The sequence below is a fragment of the Gossypium raimondii genome, chromosome 2, assembly GCF_025698545.1.
Source record: "Gossypium raimondii isolate GPD5lz chromosome 2, ASM2569854v1, whole genome shotgun sequence".
In the NCBI taxonomy this organism is placed as follows: domain Eukaryota; kingdom Viridiplantae; phylum Streptophyta; class Magnoliopsida; order Malvales; family Malvaceae; genus Gossypium; species Gossypium raimondii.
This window is the reverse complement of record NC_068566.1, coordinates 40,623,548-40,643,913: the sequence shown is the minus strand read 5'-3', so window position 1 is coordinate 40,643,913 and position 20,366 is coordinate 40,623,548. Positions and strand designations below refer to the sequence as shown.

The following is a 20,366-nucleotide window of genomic DNA, read 5'->3' as shown; positions in this document are numbered from 1 at the left end:
AGGCGGTTTAACATTGAAAAATCTAAAATATTTTTAATTTAAAATATATATTATATTATATTATATTATATTTACTTAATTATTAAGTATGTTATCTTATTATATAATATAATATAATATTATTATATATAAAACAAAAGAAAGAATAGAAAGAATAAAGAAACAAAATCAAAACAGAGGAGAAATAGGGAGAAAGAAAGAAAGAAAAAGTAAAGAAGAAATTTAGGGGTTTTAAGGTTGAATTTCAAATTGCTAAGTCAAATTAAGTCATTTTCTTGAAATTTTGAGTTTTATGATTCTAGAACAAAATACTATTAGGTATATGTTGAAATTTTGAAAGTTAGTAGAATTGTTTTATGTAGTCTATATTGAATTAGTGGATGAATTAGAGATTGAATTGATGGAAACTCAAACTAGGATTGGGAAAAGGATTAAATTGTGAAATAAGCTATAAGTTTAATGTAATGAGGACTAAATTGTAAGAAATTCAAAATTAGGGTTTATTAGTGAAAATTTGAGAGTTAAGTTAAGTTATAAGTAGAATTTAAGTAAAAATAAGGTATAGATTGTGATAGAAATAGAAATAATTTTAGTTATGAATTAAATTGAAATATGAGCTAAGGTAAGAAATTATGAAATTATTATATCATATATGTTTATTTTATTGAATAATATAGGAAAGTCATTTGATTGTTTTTTCTAATATATAAATGTTATATGTTTTATATGAAATTGAAGAGAAATAAAAGAAAGGAGAGGACCTAATTGAAGAAAAGGAAAAGAGAAGGCTAAGGAGTGAAGGAAGACATCATCTCAACCTTTTTGTTGTAAGTACTACAAGATTATTTTTAAAATTATTTTATTTAAATGCCTATATTATAGTATAGAATTATTTAGAAATAAAATAAAATAAAGTAAAATAAAAGATTATAGAACTATGAAATTTGTAAAGAAAATTATAGATGGAAAATATAAGATGGTATATTGTTTAAACATTAAGTAAATATTGTGACAAAAGTGTATATATATGAGAAAATGGTGTGATAATTGTGAATTGTGAAATGTGCACTAAATTGTAATTATGGAGAAATGAGAAATCTTTTTCGAAATAATTCTATAAAGTATTTAAATGAATGAGATTCAGTTTTAATGCCTAAGTAGATGGAATTTAGAACTACCAGGATATTAGTGGGATGTCATTAAGGAACTTTAGCGCGCTCTTTGATTATTAGCACGTTGGTGCTCTCTGATATTTAGCATGCTAGTGCTCTCTGTTTAGCACATCCGTGCTCTTTGTATAGCACTTTAGTGCTCTATGTTCATTAGTACATAATAATGCACCTCTGTATTTGTTCCGTATATCTGGTGTATTCTATAAAATCTACTTTGGGCTAAGATTATGATTTGTGGACAAAAGTGAATCATTAATGTGTTAAGGTAAGTTTTATGAAGTTTATATGTATGTAAATATGTAATAACAGAATGAGTTTGAAATATTTTATTTAGATTTATTTATCTGTTTATTCTTGTAGTGCTTACTAAGCCTTCATCGGCTTAACGCGTTTAATTTTAACGCATAGGTACAATTTGACTCGAAGAGGTAAAGTCAGATTAGAAGATCTCTCATCTCATCACATCCTCAAGAGCTTCAAAAGTAGGTACCGTATTTTGAATTAAAATGGCATGTATATAGGCAGTCAGTTATGTTCCCATGTATTAGGAACTAAAATGTAAACTCTTGGACTTCTATCTATTTTGAGGTACTTGAAATATTTTGGTATATATATAAAATGAATTAATGAAACTATACGTATGTTTGCAGATATGGTTGGTAATTTAAAATACTATGTATAAATGTCTTAATTAAACAATATCTAGCTATAACCATTTTAAAACCAATGTAATAGTCTTATACCGGGTCTGTACGATTAGACCAGGTATAGGGTTGTTACACACATAGTTTATGGATTTTGGATGGGATATTTCTCTCAAGGCGGCGTCTAGGAGAGGAGCGGCAGTAGTGAACAAGTGGTTGAGAAAGGAAATTCCTAGGGAAAATATGAATGGAAGGTTTGATGAGAGGGGTAAGAAGACTAAGGTGAGAGGATATAACCCTGTTGGTGAGAATAATCCTTGGTACAAGCATAATGGTGGAGGGTTAGGTATGAAAAGGTAGATGGAGATAGGATCGTACTTGGAGGATAACCCGTTAGAATCAATGAATGGTAAGAAAAGGCAATGTACCAAAGAGAGAGATTTGAGTGTTTTTAATCCTATGGTGTCGGAAACCAAATATTCTTTTATCAATAGATTGGAGGCCGCTAGCAAGTTGGTGAACTGGGGGTAATAAAAATTTTAAGTTGGAATGTCGATGGGTTAGGTCATTCACGGGCTATGAAGCATCTCAAGAATAAGTTGAGACAAATAAAACCCCAATTTTTGTTTCTTATGGAGACGAAACTAAGTGTGAGAATGATGAGAAGGGTTCGTGAGAGGTATGGGTTTGCTAGTGGAATTAAAGTCACTGCGGAGGGTTCTAGAGGAGGTTTATCGGTGGGATGGGTTAGTGGTTGTTCGATACAGTTGAGAATTTTTTCACATTCACATATTGATGTTGAAATTAAAGAGAGTGAGAGGTCATCAAAATAGAGATTTATGAGGTTTTACGGATCACCGAATGAGAGAGAAAGTGAAGAATCCTAGCGTTTACTGAGACAGTTGAGAAATAATAACTCATTTTGGTGGTTGATAATGGGCGACTTCAATGAAATATTGTATTCGTTCGAGAAACGATGAGGTCAGATGCGAAATGAGAGGAGGATGTAGAAGTTCTGAAGTGTTTTGGAAGATTGCGAACTGAGTGATTTAGGGTTCTTCGGCCAATGGTATACTTAAGAAAGAGGAAGGATTCCAGAAAATAATAAACGTGAAAGGTTAGATAGGGGAGTGGCAACTTTTGATTGGTGAGAAACATTTCCAAACTATTCTATGAAGCACCTAATGCATACTTTTTTTTTATAATTGTCCTTTACTAATGGATATTATGGGTAAATGTGGTGTGCAAAGAGGAAAGAGTAATTTTCAGTTTAGATTTAATGCGGATTAGATTTTTAAAGATTCATGTGAGAAGTGTATTATAGATCTATGGGAATCGTCCCGTTTGGATGTACCAGAAAAGTTGGAAGAGTTAGGGAAGGAGTTGAATAAATGGGCGAAGGAAAAGCAAAAGGACAGAAAGAAAAAACAGAGAAGTTGAGTTCGAGGTTGGAGAAGTTATCGTCTATTGATCCTGATGAGGATAATTTGATAGAGTTGTTAGAAGTTAAACTTGCTTTAAACATCGAGACTGACAAAGAAGAATTGTTTTGGAAACAAAGGGCGATGATTAATTGATTAAAGTTTGGTGATCGTAGTATAACTTTTTTTCCACAAATTCGCAACAAATCGTAAGAGAAATAATGTTTTCAAGGGTTTATATGAAAAAGTTAGAAGATGGGTAACAGAAGAAAGCGATATTGCTGAGGTTGATGCTGAGTATTTTAAAGAGTTGTTTACTACTTCATCAATTATTGATAGTGATCACATGCTGTTAGGTATAACCCCTAGCATATTGGATGGTATGAATAAGGAGTTGTATGTGGCCTTTACAGAAGAAGAGGTGTGGGAAGTAGTTAAAAGCATGACGCCTTTAAAAGCTTTAGGTATGGATGGTTTTCAAGCATTATTTTACCGGAAATATTGGCACATTGTGGGGAAGGAAATCACCTATTTCTGTATTTAGGTGTTTAACAAAGTAAGGGAGGTAGAGGACATTAATAAAACCAATATAGTTCTTATCGATGTCACAATTTCGTCCTATTAATCTATGTAACATCATCTACAAAATTATTGCCAATGTTATTGCAAATAGGCTTAGGAAAGTCTTGGATGTATGCATTGATGAAACTCAAGGGGTTTTTATTCCGGGAAAATAGATTTTTGATAATTTTTTAATTGCCTATGAGTTATTGCACGCATTTAAAAAGAAGCATTCCATAAATAAAATTTCTTTCGCGTTGAAATTGGACATGAGTAAAGCTTATAATAGGGTAGAGTAGGGTTTCGTGGCCAAGGTTTTTGAATGTATGGGTTTCCACTCACAATGGATCGATATGGTAATGAAGTGTGTGACAACAGTCTCTTATTCCATCATATTGAATGGGAAGCGAGGGAACCAATTTTCACCTTTTCGGGGACTAAGATAGGGGGATCCCTTAAGCCCATATTTATTTTTGATTTGCTCTAAAGGGCTTTCATGTCTTCTTTATTTGGCGAGGCAAAAGGTAGTATAAGAGAAGAAAGAGTGGGGATGAAGAATTTAATGGTGACACATCTGTTATTTAGAGATGATAGTGCTTTATTTGGGGAGGCAAAAGAAGAGGGGGCAATGGGCGATGAAACATTTGTTAGTAGAACATGAAGGGGTCTCAGGACAAGTAATTAACTTTGACAAATCATTGGTCTATTTCAGTAGTAATGTCGATAGTAGAATGAAAGCTCAAATAGGGGATATATTACGGGTTCAAATTTCGTCAAACCCGGAAAAGTACCTAGGATTGCCAACAGTTTTGGGTAGGAGGAAAAATAAGACATTTATAGGATTTAAAGAGAGGTTCTTGAAATGTATTGATAGCTAGAATTTGCATTATCTCTCCGCAGGAGGTAAAGAGATCTTTGTTAAATCCATTTTACAATCAATACCGATTTATGCTATGAATTGTTTCTTACTTCCGAATACATTATATCGTACGTTAGAAAGCATTATTAGTAAATTTTGGTGGCGTAACCACAAAACGAATAGTGAAATACATTCGTAAATTTGGCCATTATCCTAAATGTTTATATATTTGCTAAATTTGGCCATATTTTTTTTAGTTAAATTTGACATTTAACATTTCAAAAAAAAAATCAAGTCGCTTTTTTTTAACAGAAATTCTAACTAAAACTGATAAGCCATAAAAGTAACATGCTTTTAATCCAATTCTTGATGCGTTTTTGGATGATTTAACATGTAAATTAGTGAATTTAATACTCCTAATCCTTTAAATCCATGTTTCTATACTTAGGTGAACATAGGGAAGTGAAAGGAACGAAAAATGAGCCAAAATTGGACAAAAAGAGTTGTTTTCAGGATCCACGTGGCCTGTGCATTTCCACATGTGCCAGCCCATGTCGATTTCGCACCCTACTTCTCTTTTACGCGGAAAAACCCAATTTTTAGGGTTTCTGAACATTCTAAAGTTTATAAATACATATTAGAAGAGGACTTAATGAGGAACACAGAGAATAACGAAGAAAAGACTCGAAGAAAGCCACCAGATTCAACTTAGAAACGGACCTCCTTCAAGATTAAAGATCTCCATTCAATTTCCTTAGAAGTTTTATTGGGTTTCTTTATGTCTTGTTGCTATCCTAACTTTGAGATGGTTTTATTCCAAATTATGAACTAAATTCCCTAGATACCTATGGAAGATGAAACCTGTGATGGATCTTATTATTTGATTTCTGAATTATATGATAAATACTTGATTTTTGTTTTCAATTATGTATGCTTATTTCTTGTTTTAATATTTCTGAGATATTGATTCAAGTTTAATGTGCTTATTTCAGTGGAGCAAAAGTCTCTCCTTAAGAGCAGATCTAGCATAATTGAGTAGAGTTGCATATAATCCTAGAAATAGGATGACAAAAATCTATCGGATTAGAGTCAAATCTAATAGGGGAATCCATAGATCGAGTTAATGCGACAATAGGAGTTTTAATTAGAAAGAGATTTCAATTAATCAACTTAGAGTCAGTTGTTCTTACTATCGAAAGAGATATTAACATAATTTAGAGATTTCTACGGATCAAAGCGTAAGTGAATAAATCGTTTAATTCAAATTCAGATTAATAAGTGAAGTCTAGGTGGATTCTTTCCTGGGTATTGTCTATCTCATTGGTTATCTTCGTTTATTTTTCCCAATTCACTCTTTGTCGCGTTCTTAGTTAATTTAGATTAGTAAATTTAGATTAAAACAATTCCTTCAATTTATCGGCTAAATAATAGAAAAAACAGTAATTACTAGTACTTTTAGTCCTCATGGATACGATATTCCCTTCTCACCATAGCTATACTATTGTTCGATAGGTGCGCTTGCCTTTGTCATAATTATAGTTAGTTTAGTGACCATAAAAAACATTAATATTTTTACGATGTTGACTTGATAGCCTGTGTGGTAGTATACGTTTACTTAATAATGACATGACATAGTTTGTCTCACATGCCATGTTAACAAATATTTTAAAATTTATAAAAATAATAAAAAATATAAAAATCTAAAGAAATAAAAAGTTCATAAAAATTCAAAAAAATTAGTCCAGATTACCATGTTTAAAAATTTAACATTTTAATATGTATTTACCTTAAAAACCAACAATTTAACTCTTTTGGAAGGTCATGGTCAAATTCGACTTTTTTAAAAGGTTAAAAACAAAATTCAGTTAAAAAGAACCAAATTGATAAAAGATGTAAACATTGAGGGTTTAATTTCACATTATGCCTAAATTAAAGTATAATATTAAATATTAAATTTCAGCGTAACAAAATGACTCCGGAAAAAAGAAAAACATATTTCATATGAAAAAGTAAAAACAAGTAAAATTAAGACTAACCATTTGAATCAAACCAATTGAAGTTAAAAAAACATATTTTGGCGAAGATCAGCAAATTGAGTCCTAAAAGATTGAAGAACCGTTAAAACCCCCGTCCAGATATATATAATTCCCTGCATTCAAAGGAAAATAAATAGAAGGGGAGAAGAACATTTTATTGTGATTCTTTCTTTTCTTTTCTTTTCTTTTCTTTTCTTTTAACGATGAACGCTCACCATGCTTCCCTCGGTCGACGGACGGTAAGAGTAATTTCTTCCAACATTTTGATTTTGCTTTTTTTCTTTTTCATCGAATTTTCTTCTAATTTGACTCCAAGTTTTGATTACATTCATTTATTTATTTTAATTTTTGAGTGATTGTTTCTGTGATGATTTTGAATAGCTGGAGGAGATTCGTCAAAAGAGAGCCGCCGAAAGAATCAGCAAAGCTTCTTCCGGATTGGATCTCACCAAAGCTCCAATCCCTAATGGTCTCCCTTTACCATTTTTTATTCGATTTTTCCGCCAAATTTAAAAAAAATTCTAATTTGTTCATTTTATTTTTTATGCTTGCAGATGTTCAAGGCATGAAGAAATCAGAAAGCGAAAATCGACTCTCTGAGGTATTTTCTGTCATTATTTTAAAAAAAAATTTAATGATGAATTTGTTGAATTATTGGCTGAAAACAATTCTATGAAATATCCTTAGTTTTTATTTTATCCTTTATTGTCTGTTTGGATGCTTAAATAGTGATGGAAAAAAATTATGTTTTTATTTTTATTTTTCACGTGGTGTAATTTTAGTATTAGTTTTTCTGTCTCATGGAAGCTTAGGTTTAAATTCTTATGCACAGTTTGATGGAAGTTCTGGTTTAATTTGTGGCTTTGAAATAAGGAGCTTTTTTGGAAAAATCAAAGTCATTCAGTACACAAAAAATATTTAAAATTATAGACATTTTGTTAGCATGATATCGGTATGATGAATATATCATTCTCATGCTGTTAAATTGGCAATGCAGGTGGATATTAGTGGTTTAGTATCTCAACTAAAGGACTTGCAGAAGAAAAATGCAGAATTAGAGGAAAATAACCAGATGTTATCTGTGGAGGTACTATAATCATTTTGCTTTAAGATCTTATCCTTGGAGTTTGAGCTAAACTAAGCCATCAGAACCTGCAAATATGTGAATTTGTTGTTATTTTCCTGATTCAGCTTCAAGCTAAGGAAGCCGAGCATGAAACACTGCAAACACGGTTTAATGATCTGGTGAGTTGAGGCACCTCAATCTTTTATACCATGGGTTCCTAGTTACATCTTTTGCAAATTTACTCTTTTATTGGGTATAAGTGGTGAAGTTTGTCAGACAGTGATCTTTGTTAACAAGTTTCTTCCCTGTTGTTTGGTTTGCTTTCTTTCTACTCTAATTCAAATTCAGGACTGTAAATATGGTATGGTTTAAACTTTTGAATAGTGATGCTTCCACTCAGGTATACTTATTTATATTCAAACTCTATTGATTTACAGGAACAGAATACTGTACCATCTCTAAGAAAGGCTCTGAAAGATGTTGCTATGGAGAAAGATGCTGCTGTTGTTGCGCGGGTATGGGCCTCTTTTTGCATTTTTTGTTATATGGGTTCTCTAACTTGTTCATTTTATGATTTTCTTACAGTCTGTTGTTTTAGTATAGGAGGACCTCTCAGCCCAACTTCGCATGCTCAAGAAACGCCTGAAAGAGGCAGAAGATGAGCAATACAGAGTGAGTGAGCAGTTTCTACTCTTGATGCAAGAAAACGACTTAGCTTTTAGCTTATCTGTTTGTCTTTCTTTAGGCTGAGGAAGATGCTGCAGCCTTGAGGGCTGAACTCAACTCAATGCAGCAACAATTGATAAGCAATTCATTTAGTGGAATAAATGCCATGGGGAGTTCACCAGATCAAGTACAAGCATTAGAAAATGAGTTGGCTAGATTGAAGTCTGAATTACAGGTTGCAATGAGCTTAGTTTGTTTTTCTTTGTCCCTTTTGAAGTGTTCCTATGTGGATCTCTCATGGTGGTTTCTGAATTACAGCAAGAGTCATCGTTGAGGCAACAAGAGCGACAGCAATTAGCAGAGGAGCAAGCTCGGGTTTCTGCCCTGACATCAGAAAAGCAGGAACTGGAAGAAAGACTTACTGCTATGTCCAAAAGGAGTTCAGGTAATTACTGTTTACTCAAAAGGGTTTTCATGGACAAACTGTGAGTGTCACCAGTGATGTTTTAAAATAACATGTGTCCACAACTGTACATGTTTAGGCATGTAACTTCATAAAATTAAAATCAAGGATAAAAATCTCCTTTCCATTCGTTTTCCCCATTTGAAACCTATATTTTATTTTATAACACATGAATATTAAGTTGCCATCAAACATAAGTAATCCTGATGTACTATTTCCATGACTCCTGTGTTCTGCAATGCAGAAGTAGCCTCTGAGAAAGGAATGCGCAAGGAATTTTCAGTGGTAAGATATTGCCTTTAAGTTATTGAGGATTAATTTGTTCAGAAGAATTTTATGTCCTTGATTTGTCATGATAAATAACTTTGGCATGCATCTTGTAGTGCCAAAGTTTTATGATAACTTAACGCAGACACATTCATACTCCCCCTTCTACCCAAATGGGAGAATTCTTCTCTTTTTGTTGTTTCCATGGTTTGAAAAATATTTTCCTCCAAGTTCCTACCTCCTCATTTCATCTTGTTTATCTACTGCTGGTCAGCTTCTAAACAAAATGTAGTTGTTTCATCATTTAATGTACTGATAGTAGATTCATTTTGAAAGAGGCTTATGCTTCATCTAAGGTAACCTTTTCTGTATTTCACAGGAAGATAAAGAAAAGCTTGAGAAACAGCTACATGATATGGCAGTAGCAGTGGAGAGACTTGAAAATAGCAGACAAAAACTTCTAATGGAGGTAGAACCTTTCCTCAAGTCCTTGTAGTTATGCCATATGCGTTGGAAACTTAAATCGCAGTTTCCATGTTAAGGCAAAGTCTCTTTTTGCATTGACAGATTGATAACCAATCTTCGGAGATAGAAAGGCTTTTTGAGGAAAATTCTAATCTCTCATCTTCTTATCAAGAGGCAATGAACACAGCAAAGCAGTGGGAGAATCAGGTAAAAATCAGTTGATATAGTCTGTGCGATTTATGCAAACCGTTTTCATGAACTTTTCTTATGAACAACATAAATCTTTACTATTCTAGTTTTCAATTGTGTTATTTGATTGATAAACGAGTCATCGAGTATTTGCAGGTTAAAGACTGTCTTAAGCAAAATGAAGAGCTTCGTAGAATTCTAGATAACTTGAGAACAGAGCAGGCTAGTTTGCTATCCAAAAACGGTTCTGGGGCTATTCAAACTGGTTCACAGGGAAATACAACTGAAATTCTCTCCCTCAAGGTTAGTTTGTTCCGGAGGGAAAACCTTATGACATGTGTTGCGTACTTTAGAACTCTATGTTGAACCTTAGGTCAATTACATGACTTTTTCCCGCTTCCAACAGCCTTCTGGCCTTCAAATAATAATAATACATTATCTGATTGTGTGCTATATATTCGTTTTCTAGGGACAACTTGTGCAAGAACAGAGCAGAGCAGATTCACTATCAGCTGAAGTAATGCAGCTTTCAGCGCGTCTCCAACAAGCGACGCTAGCATATAACAGTCTTGCACGCCTGTAAGATATTTCCTTTCCCTCTTCCTAACGACTTATGAACTCATATCTGACAAGATTCTAGATGCTAAACTTCATTTGAAATGCCACAGCTACAAACCAGTTCTCCGAAACATCGAAAGCAGTCTCATCAAAATGAAGCAAGATGGCTCGATTACCATCTAGCGAATGCAATAGCATAGTTTCATTTGGTGTAATTTGTTTTCGAAACCGATTCTTGGGCAGAGGATTGAATTTCTGCAGGCAGTCTTTTTGGTGTGATGTGAGCCATTCATTATTTTTACGAGACAGGTAGTGTATGTACTGCTTCTTTTAAGTGTAATTCGAACAACAAAAGATGAATTACAGGAAAAATGTATTTCACAGAGATATTTCTTCATGAGCGAGGTTGTAAAAAACTAGACTGGATTGGTTGATTTCATCAAAAATTAGTCAATCCAACAGTTTAATCATATGTGCTGTTTTGACGGTTTAATTGTATAAATTGAATTGAAAAATTAGTAAACTGGTCAAAATTGATAAAAGAAAAACCAAAATCAATTAAAATTTTTTATTACTTTTAGATTTCATTAACAGAAAATTCGAGTTTTTCATTAAACTTCGATTTTGTTGTTGTTGTCGTCGTAAATATAGCCTTCTTTCCCCCTTTTTTGTAAATATATATTTTTTCTTCTGATTTTTAAAATATATGTCCTTATTTTCCTTATTTTTATTATTTTATATTTATTAGCTGAATTTTCTGTTCATTAAATTTATAAGATGATTGAATATTCAAATAAATCGAAAATTATAGATTCAATTGATTCCACCTCCCATTCAATTTTGTTCTTTTCCATAAGGATATGTTGGTTCAGTATCCATGGGTTTTGGAATTTCTATATTTTCATCTTCTTCAGATGAAGTGTCTTCTTCATCAGAATTATAAGTTGAGACTTTTATATCTTCATCCTAATCTGTTGAAGTTTTTTCTTCATCGATTGTTTCTTAAATAATTATGTGTTTTCGAATTACTTGAACTACTACTATCATCATATTTTAACATATAATGATAATTAAATATACTAAATAGATCTTTATGTTTTCATAAAGTTCTTCTATTAATTTTAAATATTCAACTCTTTCAAGTTGACCATTACTATTAGTAAATTTTTCTTTCCAATGTTCTATAAGAGTTTTATAGGATGAAATTATATTCTTTTGTTTATCATCTTTTTCCGTTTTTATATTTTTATAATTTTTAACATAGATGTTGATTCATCGAAGAAGTGTTTTCTTCTTGAGATAAAACTAAAATATTATCCTTACCATTATCATAGTATAAAGGACTTAAATCTACATCGGACTCATTATTATTATTGATAACTTTGTTCTAATTTATTATTAATATTAGTTAATATTTCTTTAGACTCATAGTTTAAGTCTAAATTTTTACTTCACTTGAAGTATTTACTCTTTCTTCTGCATTACTAACTTTTTATATAATTTACCAAAATAAAAGAAGTCATATCAACAAGACTATTTATACCCTTACTCGGAGATGAAATGTTATTTTCATTTCTCTAACAAATCCCATTCAATACTTATTATATCAAATGGTTCATGATCCAATCTAAATTTTATAGTTGAAATACTATTTCCAATAAAATTGGTAAAACATAAGATTGGAGAAAATGTTCAAAATTTTTTTCTAAATTGATTCTGCGATTGCGAGATCATATCATTGATTTTGTTGAATATTTCCAATGGACAAATCATGTCTAGATTTGTTATATAAACAGATTCTAAATACTTTATTCATAAGAGGATTATGTTTTCCTTATGAATAAAATATTGAAAAATATCAAGAAGATTGTTTATCTCCTTAATATCCATCATAAAGAGTTGGAATTCATCCCAATCTCGATATAAAATTGATTTTAATAGTCAATCTTCAATTTCATTTTCTTTAGTTGTTTTTCAAACTAAAATTGTGAAAATTTAGTAAGAGCTCTTACGAAATTAGCTCTTTGATTTGAAATATGGGTTTTCATATCTCATTTATAAAATTATAATTTTACGGTGATAAACCGGGATTATAAAAATCTTTTATTTGTGAAATTTCTTTTTCTTCTTCAATTTGTTGTTTTTTAACAAATTTTCTGATCCTTTCATCATATCAGCATAACTGGTTTGTGATGCTAAATATGGATCTTGGGACATTGGTGATTGACACACCAATTTTGAAAAACTATTTTCAACTGGTTGGTTTACCATTAGATATTTTAAAACATTTGGTCCAAGTAGTTGGTTTGCCATTGGATAAGACACATAATATCATTGGTTAGGATAAAATGGTATTTGTGCAGGTACAAATTCTTTTTTGGAGTTTGATTCTGCTTTCCCTTTGTTGGGCTTTTTGTGAACAGTAGTCCATTCACCGACTATTTTCTTTAGAGGGTTTTTACCTCTATCTATTAAAAGGCCTGCTCAAAAAATCACAAATATTTTTAAACTAATTAATTTTTAATGAGTGTAAAATTTTTATTACACACAATTTTATTATTATTTTCAAGTGGAATTTCCACAAAATCTTCTTTTACTCATAATTAGACCTGTCCATGGGCCGGGCCGGGCCCACAAAAAATTTTCAGCCGTTTACTAGGCAGGGCCCGGCCTGCCCGAAATATGGGCACGAGATTTTGCCTGAGCCCGGCCGAAGAAAAAATATGGGGCCGAGCCCGCCCGACCCGACCGCTTTTAATTAAAATTAGTTTTTTTAATAAAATTAAAACTAATTGTTATTAAAATTAATTGTTAGTATAATTATCAAATTATTAATTGTTAATTGTATTAATTGTTGTAATAAAATCTAACATTTGATTAGTAAATTTATCAAATTATTAATTGTATTAATTGTATTAATTGTTGTAATAAAATCTAACATTTGATTAGTAAATTTATCAAATTATTAATTGTATTAATTGTTGTAACAAAATCTAACATTTGATTAGTAAAACAAACTTGATGTTTTATTATTATTATTTTGTAACACTAGTCAAGGAAATGAAAGTAAATAAACTTAAAATAAAAAACTGTTATATTTTAAAAATAAAAAATATATATTTAATATTTTTCGGGCCGGGCCGGGCCTGGGCAAAAAAAATCTTGCTCGAGGCTCGGCCCATTTTTTAAACGGGCCTAAAATTTTGCCCAAGCCCGTATTTCGGGCCTATATTTTTACCCAAACCCTCCCATATTTCGAGAGGACCGGCGGGCCGGGCCGGGCCGCCCGGCCCATGGACAGGTCTACTCATAATCAAATAGAATGTTTATCAATAGTAAAAGGTAAATGTCTACAAATAAAATTATTACCTAATAATATATCTCCTTGCATATTAAGAAAACATACTATTTTAGGAATCACAAATCTAACATTGTTTATGTAAATTTGTATATTTTTAGCTTTATAATTTATAATGGTTTTACTACCATTTATTCCCTTTATAGGTTTTTCATTAATTCCCATTTTTCTGAGAATCGCATTAATTCTACAACTTCTGATTGTAGCTCCAAGTATCTATTAAAGCATTTAGAGAATATATTTTATATTTTCTAAATTGGAATGTAATTTGATATTTATTCCAACTTTTGACTTTTATCAATTGTTGAAGTTTGAATATCTTCCATCCTAGTTTTCCTAGAATTATTACTAGGTTCGAGAGGAAATATAGGAATTTGAGCAGTTTTAATTCCTATTGGTGTTTATTTGTCTTGATATTATCCTCTTCTTCTTACGGTTGAGAACTAGAGGGTAGAACTAAATTTTCATTTGTATTTGTTATACAATTGTTTTAAAATATAATTTATTACACGATGACATGTATTCTATTGTACTTACTGGTTTAGAAGTACTAGAACTATTAATTTTTTCCATCATCCGATCTCTTGGTATTGATAGATCTCTTAAATCTAATAATTTTGGCTGTATTTCAGTAGTAAACTTGTTTGGTTCAAAGAGTTCAATAATTTTGTTATTAATCTCTTTTATTTCTACTTCTGCCGTATTTGTATATTCATTAATAGAAGTCCAACTGATTGCTAGATCTTCTGCTAAGTCATTTATATTAGAATTTTTTGTCTGAATTCTAAGGCAAAGACACTCTTCTATTAAAGGGTCTGTAATAGAAATAAAGTAATTTTGTTTAACTTTAAATCCTATTACTCCTGTATGTAAATTAGACTGAATGCCTCCAATAAGTGCTTTATTGGATTTTCAAATCTTTTATCTAAAAGAACCGCTATTATAGGAATATCATGACCTCTCCTAAATAAGGCTCTAATAGTAATCATAATAATGCCCAAATGTATATATCTAACCCGAGGATATTTCTTTTTAATCCTCTTAATTTTATCTTTAGTAAAGAGAGGGATTTCTGTTAATCCTCCTCTTGTATCTTTAGCGACTGTGTTACCGCTAATTTTTTCTATATTTCTCTGAGTCCATATTTTAAACTTAGAGATTTTATATATTTCTTCTTTAGAAATATGATTTTATTAACCTTTTCTATCATTTCATCGAAAAGTCTTTTCTTCTCCGATTAAATTTCTTAATTTAATATCCTAATTTTCGAATTAGGAATTTCTTCTAATTGATTATTAGAACTACTTCCTATATTGAACATAAATATATATTCATCATTATTATCGAATCATTTACGATATTAATTAAATATAATATCTCATCGAGATTTATTTCCTTTTGAAAGCATATTTCTAAATCTTGTTCTTCAAGACTTTTAATCATTTTCCTAGCATTTTTCCTTTGTTAGGACAATTACTAGCTATGTGACCTTCTTCATCACATATAAAACATTTACAAATTTGTTTATTTGGTTTAGGAGTTTTTTCCTAACAACTTTTTGATTTTTACCGAGAATTTTTATTACCGGTTTCCATTTTCTTAATTTATATTTTTACGCTTTCTATAAGTATTAGGATATATGTGTTTACAACCAAATTTCCACTCATTTTCTAATATTTTATTACAATATTTATCACTTAATTTATGCTTAACTTGTTTAGCGACTTTACTTTGTAAACAATGTAAAGTTATTCTTTCTCTTGCAAAGTTTATCCTATTACCTATGGAATCTAAATTTTCTATAGGAAGACCAAATATTTTCTTGTGCTTCTCTAAATAAGATATATATTTGTTTATACATATCTCATCCCAAGGTGGGGTAATTTATGAAAATATTAGTTTTCCAAAATTCTATATTTTCATTTTTAATTTTGATATTCATGAAGAAATTTTTAGAAAAATCTTCTAAATATCTAATATCACATAATTTAATTTTTAAAGAATATAACTAGATGTACTATCTTGATCTTTTTTATCAAAATATCCACATAATTCTGTTTTTAGAATTAAGGTTAATCCTTTTAAATAAATCTTTAGGGGATCCTATCTATTGATTAATTGCCCATTTTGTTCTCTACTTTTCTCAGACTCTTCCCAACGTCTAAGAAATTGTAGAACATCTCCTTGAAATGTGCTAAGAAGGACAAGTTTTGGTCATCAACTAAGCCAAAATCATTAAATATCGAAAGATAAAAGGACTAGATTTTAAAAATTTTCATTAAATCCTTTAAAATTTTTATTAGCCTTCAAAGATTTTGAAATTTCTCATTGGAATTTTTTATAATTTTAATTAAACCTTTAAAATTTTTAAAAATTTCATTAAATTCCAAAATTTTTTAAATAAATAAATTAAATCATCCGCCTCTTAGTCGACCAAGAAAATCGACATAACTAAGGCTTATTTGAATCATAGTATTAAATTATGGGAGAAAAAACACAACCATGGGAAACCAACAAAACTTGGTTACTGGTCTGCTGTACATATATCTATGATCTCTCTGTTGTTTTTATGACTTGTTTTCCAAAACTTAAAAATAAATAAAAGCGAAAATAGCTATTACTACTAATTCATGACCTGGACTAAACCGAATTTAAATATGATATTAACATATTTTATGTTTGCTCAAATTCGGTTTGACCTGAAATATAGATCTAAAATTTTATTCAAACTTACCATATTTGTAAAAAACTAATCCAAGCTCATTTTAGTTCTACCCATATTATTTTTAAATTTTTAAAAATATTTATATTATTTTAATTAAATATTTAATTATTTTATTTTATTTTTTATTGAAAATTTTTGTATAATTATTTTAACATTATTTTAATATTTACATAAGAGTGATGAAACCATCAAATCTTCAATAAGTTTGGTCAAATAATACTTTGGAACACTCAAACAAGACCTTTTTGGACAACACAAGTTTGATCGCAATTATGATCCAACAAGTACTTGGTTTCATTTATTTATTGATGGCGTTGTTAAGTTGGATGCAGAGTGGGTTGTTGTCCGAGGGGTGGCGTATAAGCAAGATGGGCAATGAATCATTGAATATAATTAGCATTTGGGTTTTTGTTCAGTTTTTTATGTCGAACTGTGAAGAATCTTAGATGGCCTAACCTTTGTTCAGAGGGAGGGATGCAAGAAAGTTTCCATTCACACTGACAATTTAGAGGTGGTCAAAGCTCTTTAAGACATCCATTCGACTAAATTAACTTCGACCTTGGTTAGAAGAATCCATATAACCTAACAAACTATGGAGCAATAGAAAATCAAGCATATCCCAAAGAGAGAAATCAAGTTGTAGATAGTCTTGCAAAAATGGCTTCTGAGAAAAATTCAGCTTTACAAGTATTTGCAAAAATTCCAAAAACGATAGCAGTGACTGTTGAAATTGCTAGAGTTTCAAACTTTCATATTGACTGTTTAATATGTTTCATTTGTCTTTTTCGCCAAAAAAAATATTTACATAAGAGTAGTATTATATATTTAATACAAAATTATTATTTTTATGTGTTATAAATTACATAATATAAAAAATAACACAATATAAAGTATTATAAACTTAAAAACAAGCTGGGCCGAACCAAGCTCAAGCCTTGAATGTTTAAGCCTGAGCTCGACCTATGTTTTAAACGGGTCTAATTTTTTTGTCCAAGCCTATTTTTTTAGCCTAATATATTATCCTAAATCCTCTCAAATTTCAGGCAAACCTAAATGGGAAGCCCATCCCACAAACAGTTCTACTACCAATAATCCCCACATGAACAAACCCCATTCTGGAAATGGTGAAACCGATTCACATCACGAACCAGAATCTCTTTGTTTGAAAACTTGGAAATGAATTTTGTAAACGAGTGGCAGTCTTCACACAGCCTCAAATTCTTGGTTATCCTAATGGTTTCCCCTTTTTTCGTGTTGATCAGCCCAAATGCGACCGCTAGTTTCTCGCTGTGACCCAATAGGATCCGTTCCTTTTCGCTTTCATCGAGATCATACAGCACGACTTTCGTTTGCGGTGAGTATCCCTTCTCCTTCATCTCAGCAGCCAGTTTAATCAACAATGATTGGATCAGTTCGATCTGAGGGTTGGGCTCGTCAACAGAGACGAATGAGTACATTTTCCTTCTCACTTCAATCCAACTTCTTCCTGCAACTTTTTGCAGCGAGCGAGTTTCGAGTAGCTTCCTCACTCGCTTTACATCGTCCCACATCTCAGCTTCTGCATAAATATCAGCTAGGAGTACATAGTTGCCAGCACTATGGGGTTCAAGTTGAAATAGCCTATGGCTAGCTCTCTCTGCTAGCTCTACATTACAATGAATCCTACATGAGCCAAGAAGTGAACCCCAAACCTTGGCCCCGGGTTCGATCCGCATTTCATCTATAATCTTAGCTGCCTCCTCTAACCTATTGGCACGACCGAGAAGATCGACCATACAAGCATAGTGCTCAACGCTTGGATGTATTCCATGTTCTTTACGCATTGAATCAAACAACTTTTTTCCTTCTTCAACAAGACCAGCATGGCTGCATGCTCCTAAAACACTGACAAAAGTTATAGAACTTGGGGAAACACCTTGATGAATCATCTCCTGGAAAATTTGCATTGCTTTCTTCCCATATCCATGAAGACCGTAACTCGAAATCAACGAATTCCATGACACAACATCCCTTTTCTCCATTCGGTCAAAAATCCGTTGTCCTAATTCCAGCTCACCACATCGAGCATACATTGTAATAAGAGCACTGATAACGGGCAAAACCGAATCAAGCCCTCTCCTAAGGATATAAGCATGAACCAACTTCCCTTGTTCCAAAGCCGACAGAGCTGCACAAGCTTGAAGAACACTAACCATAGTAACCGAATTCGGAGCCGAATCCTGAGTCTCAATCATCATTTCCCTAAAAAGCTCCAATGCCTCAAACGGCTTCCCATTTTTCGCATAACAGGCCATCATCGCACTCCAAGAAACCACATTCCTCACAGGCATCTTCTCAAAAACAAAACTCGCATGCGCAACGCAACCGAACCTTGCATACATATCCACCAAAGTAGTCATAATATGAACATATCCTTCCAACCCATGTCTTAAAATATGAGCATGAATCTCTTTCCCTTTATTTAAAAGCGAAACCATACATTCAGAAGCAACACAAGCTTTCAGCACATAAGTATAAGTAAATCTATCCGACGGAAGTCCAATCCTATTCATCTTTCTATACAAACCCAAAACTTCTTCCCCGAAACCAGCCAAAGTAAGCGCTCGAAAAAGCGCATTCCAAACAAAAATCGTTCTCTTACGCGTTTTATCGAACACCTTGCGAGCATCGTCCAGAGAATCCAAAGCAGCGTACATGGATATAAGTTTGGTAACCAAGAAAGGATCTTGGTCGAACCCATTTTCGGAAATATGGGAATGAAGGGATTGAGCGAGGGAAAGGGAGTTTTGGTCGGCGCATGACAGGATAAGGACCTCGTAAGTCCTTTGAGAAGGGTTGGGTTCTCGGGAAAGAAGCTTGAAAGCTTGTTTAAGGTCGCCTTGCTTGCATAAGGATTGGATAAGTTGATTGTGGTTGGGTGTTGAATTAGAGATGGAGGGGTTTAAGGTGAGAGAAGAAGAAGGGAGCTTTGGTGGCGTACGAGGTGGGTTGAACAGTGACGGTGGTTGCGTTGGCTGGGGAGTGTGAAACGCCCACATCAGTACTCAAATCCCAGGGTCTTCTATTTTGTTCACTTTTTTCTTTTGAAGACTGATCTCTCTCTCTCTCACATTTGATTTTTTGTTGCACAAACCTTTTTTAAGGCTTAGATTTTTCTCTTCTGTATCACGTGGGTATCACGTGAGATAATATCCCATTCATGCTGATTTTTCTAAAATATGAATTTTAAATTAGGTTCGGGATAAAATAAAAATCAAATTATAAATATTTGAAAGCTAAAATAAATATTTTTTTTTACTATTCCTCATGTACAAACAATTTTGAAGACAATACAAATACGAGGATGGGTTGTGCGATTCTTAGCTCCCTCTTTATTTACCATATAATTATCTTTGTTTATTTTCATTTCGGATTCGTGGTTGAATCGAGAATTAATGATTTAATCAATTTAATTAATATAAAATTAGTAAATCGATAAAAATTATTTAATAAATTTAAAATAATTTGAACTATATTTAAGCTAGTTTAAATATTAAATTTTGTTGTTATATTTCCATTATTATTTATGTTTATTATTATTATTTTCTTTTTAAAATTATTTGATATTTTATTTTGTAATGGTTGAATTGGGGTTAAGCAGTTGAACCGAAAATCGATGATTTGATCAATCCAAACACCGATTTAATTCTTACGATATTGATATTTATTTGTTCATTTTAAAGCTTTTTTATGTTTGGTTTGTATTCCTTAAAATTTTAAAATTGTACTTTGTGTTTGTTGATTTTAACTTATATGTGTTTGTATTCCTTTGTTTAGAGTTAATAAACTCTTTCAAGTTCTTTCAAAAATAAATAAATAAATAAACTCTTTCATGAAATATATGCAAGAACAATACAAAATTCAATAATAAATAAAC

General features: G+C 31.7%; 2 protein-coding genes across 2 annotated transcripts; one reads left to right on the top strand and one right to left on the bottom strand.

Moving 5' to 3' along the window:
• The first annotated feature begins 6,686 nt into the window (after positions 1-6,686).
• On the top strand, positions 6,687-10,860 carry LOC105788783 (autophagy-related protein 23). The gene is made up of 15 exons (XM_012615825.2): positions 6,687-6,932; positions 7,075-7,162; positions 7,248-7,294; positions 7,691-7,780; positions 7,885-7,938; positions 8,197-8,274; positions 8,363-8,431; positions 8,505-8,660; positions 8,744-8,870; positions 9,133-9,173; positions 9,535-9,624; positions 9,723-9,827; positions 9,966-10,112; positions 10,279-10,388; positions 10,478-10,860. The coding sequence occupies exons 1-15, from the start codon at positions 6,897-6,899 to the stop codon at positions 10,548-10,550; spliced, it is 1,311 nt and encodes a 436-aa protein (XP_012471279.2). The 5' UTR covers positions 6,687-6,896; the 3' UTR covers positions 10,551-10,860.
• Positions 10,861-17,250: 6,390 nt separating this feature from the next.
• LOC105788782 (pentatricopeptide repeat-containing protein At3g46790, chloroplastic) lies at positions 17,251-19,557 on the bottom strand. Its single transcript, XM_012615823.2, has one exon. It carries the CDS (start codon positions 19,486-19,488, stop codon positions 17,533-17,535), a length of 1,956 nt encoding a protein of 651 aa, XP_012471277.1. The 5' UTR covers positions 19,489-19,557; the 3' UTR covers positions 17,251-17,532.
• Positions 19,558-20,366: the final 809 nt, after the last annotated feature.

Excerpts from the sequence above, each read along its gene's own strand:
- LOC105788782 (XM_012615823.2), bottom strand. The coding sequence starts at position 19,488 with ATGTGGGCGTTTCACACTCCCCAGCCAACGCAACCACCGTCACTGTTC.
- LOC105788783 (XM_012615825.2), top strand. The coding sequence starts at position 6,897 with ATGAACGCTCACCATGCTTCCCTCGGTCGACGGACG. Across the intron at positions 6,933-7,074 it reads CTTCCCTCGGTCGACGGACG|CTGGAGGAGATTCGTCAAAA; the intron begins GTAAGAGTAATT and ends GATTTTGAATAG. Across the intron at positions 8,275-8,362 it reads ATGCTGCTGTTGTTGCGCGG|GAGGACCTCTCAGCCCAACT; the intron begins GTATGGGCCTCT and ends GTTTTAGTATAG.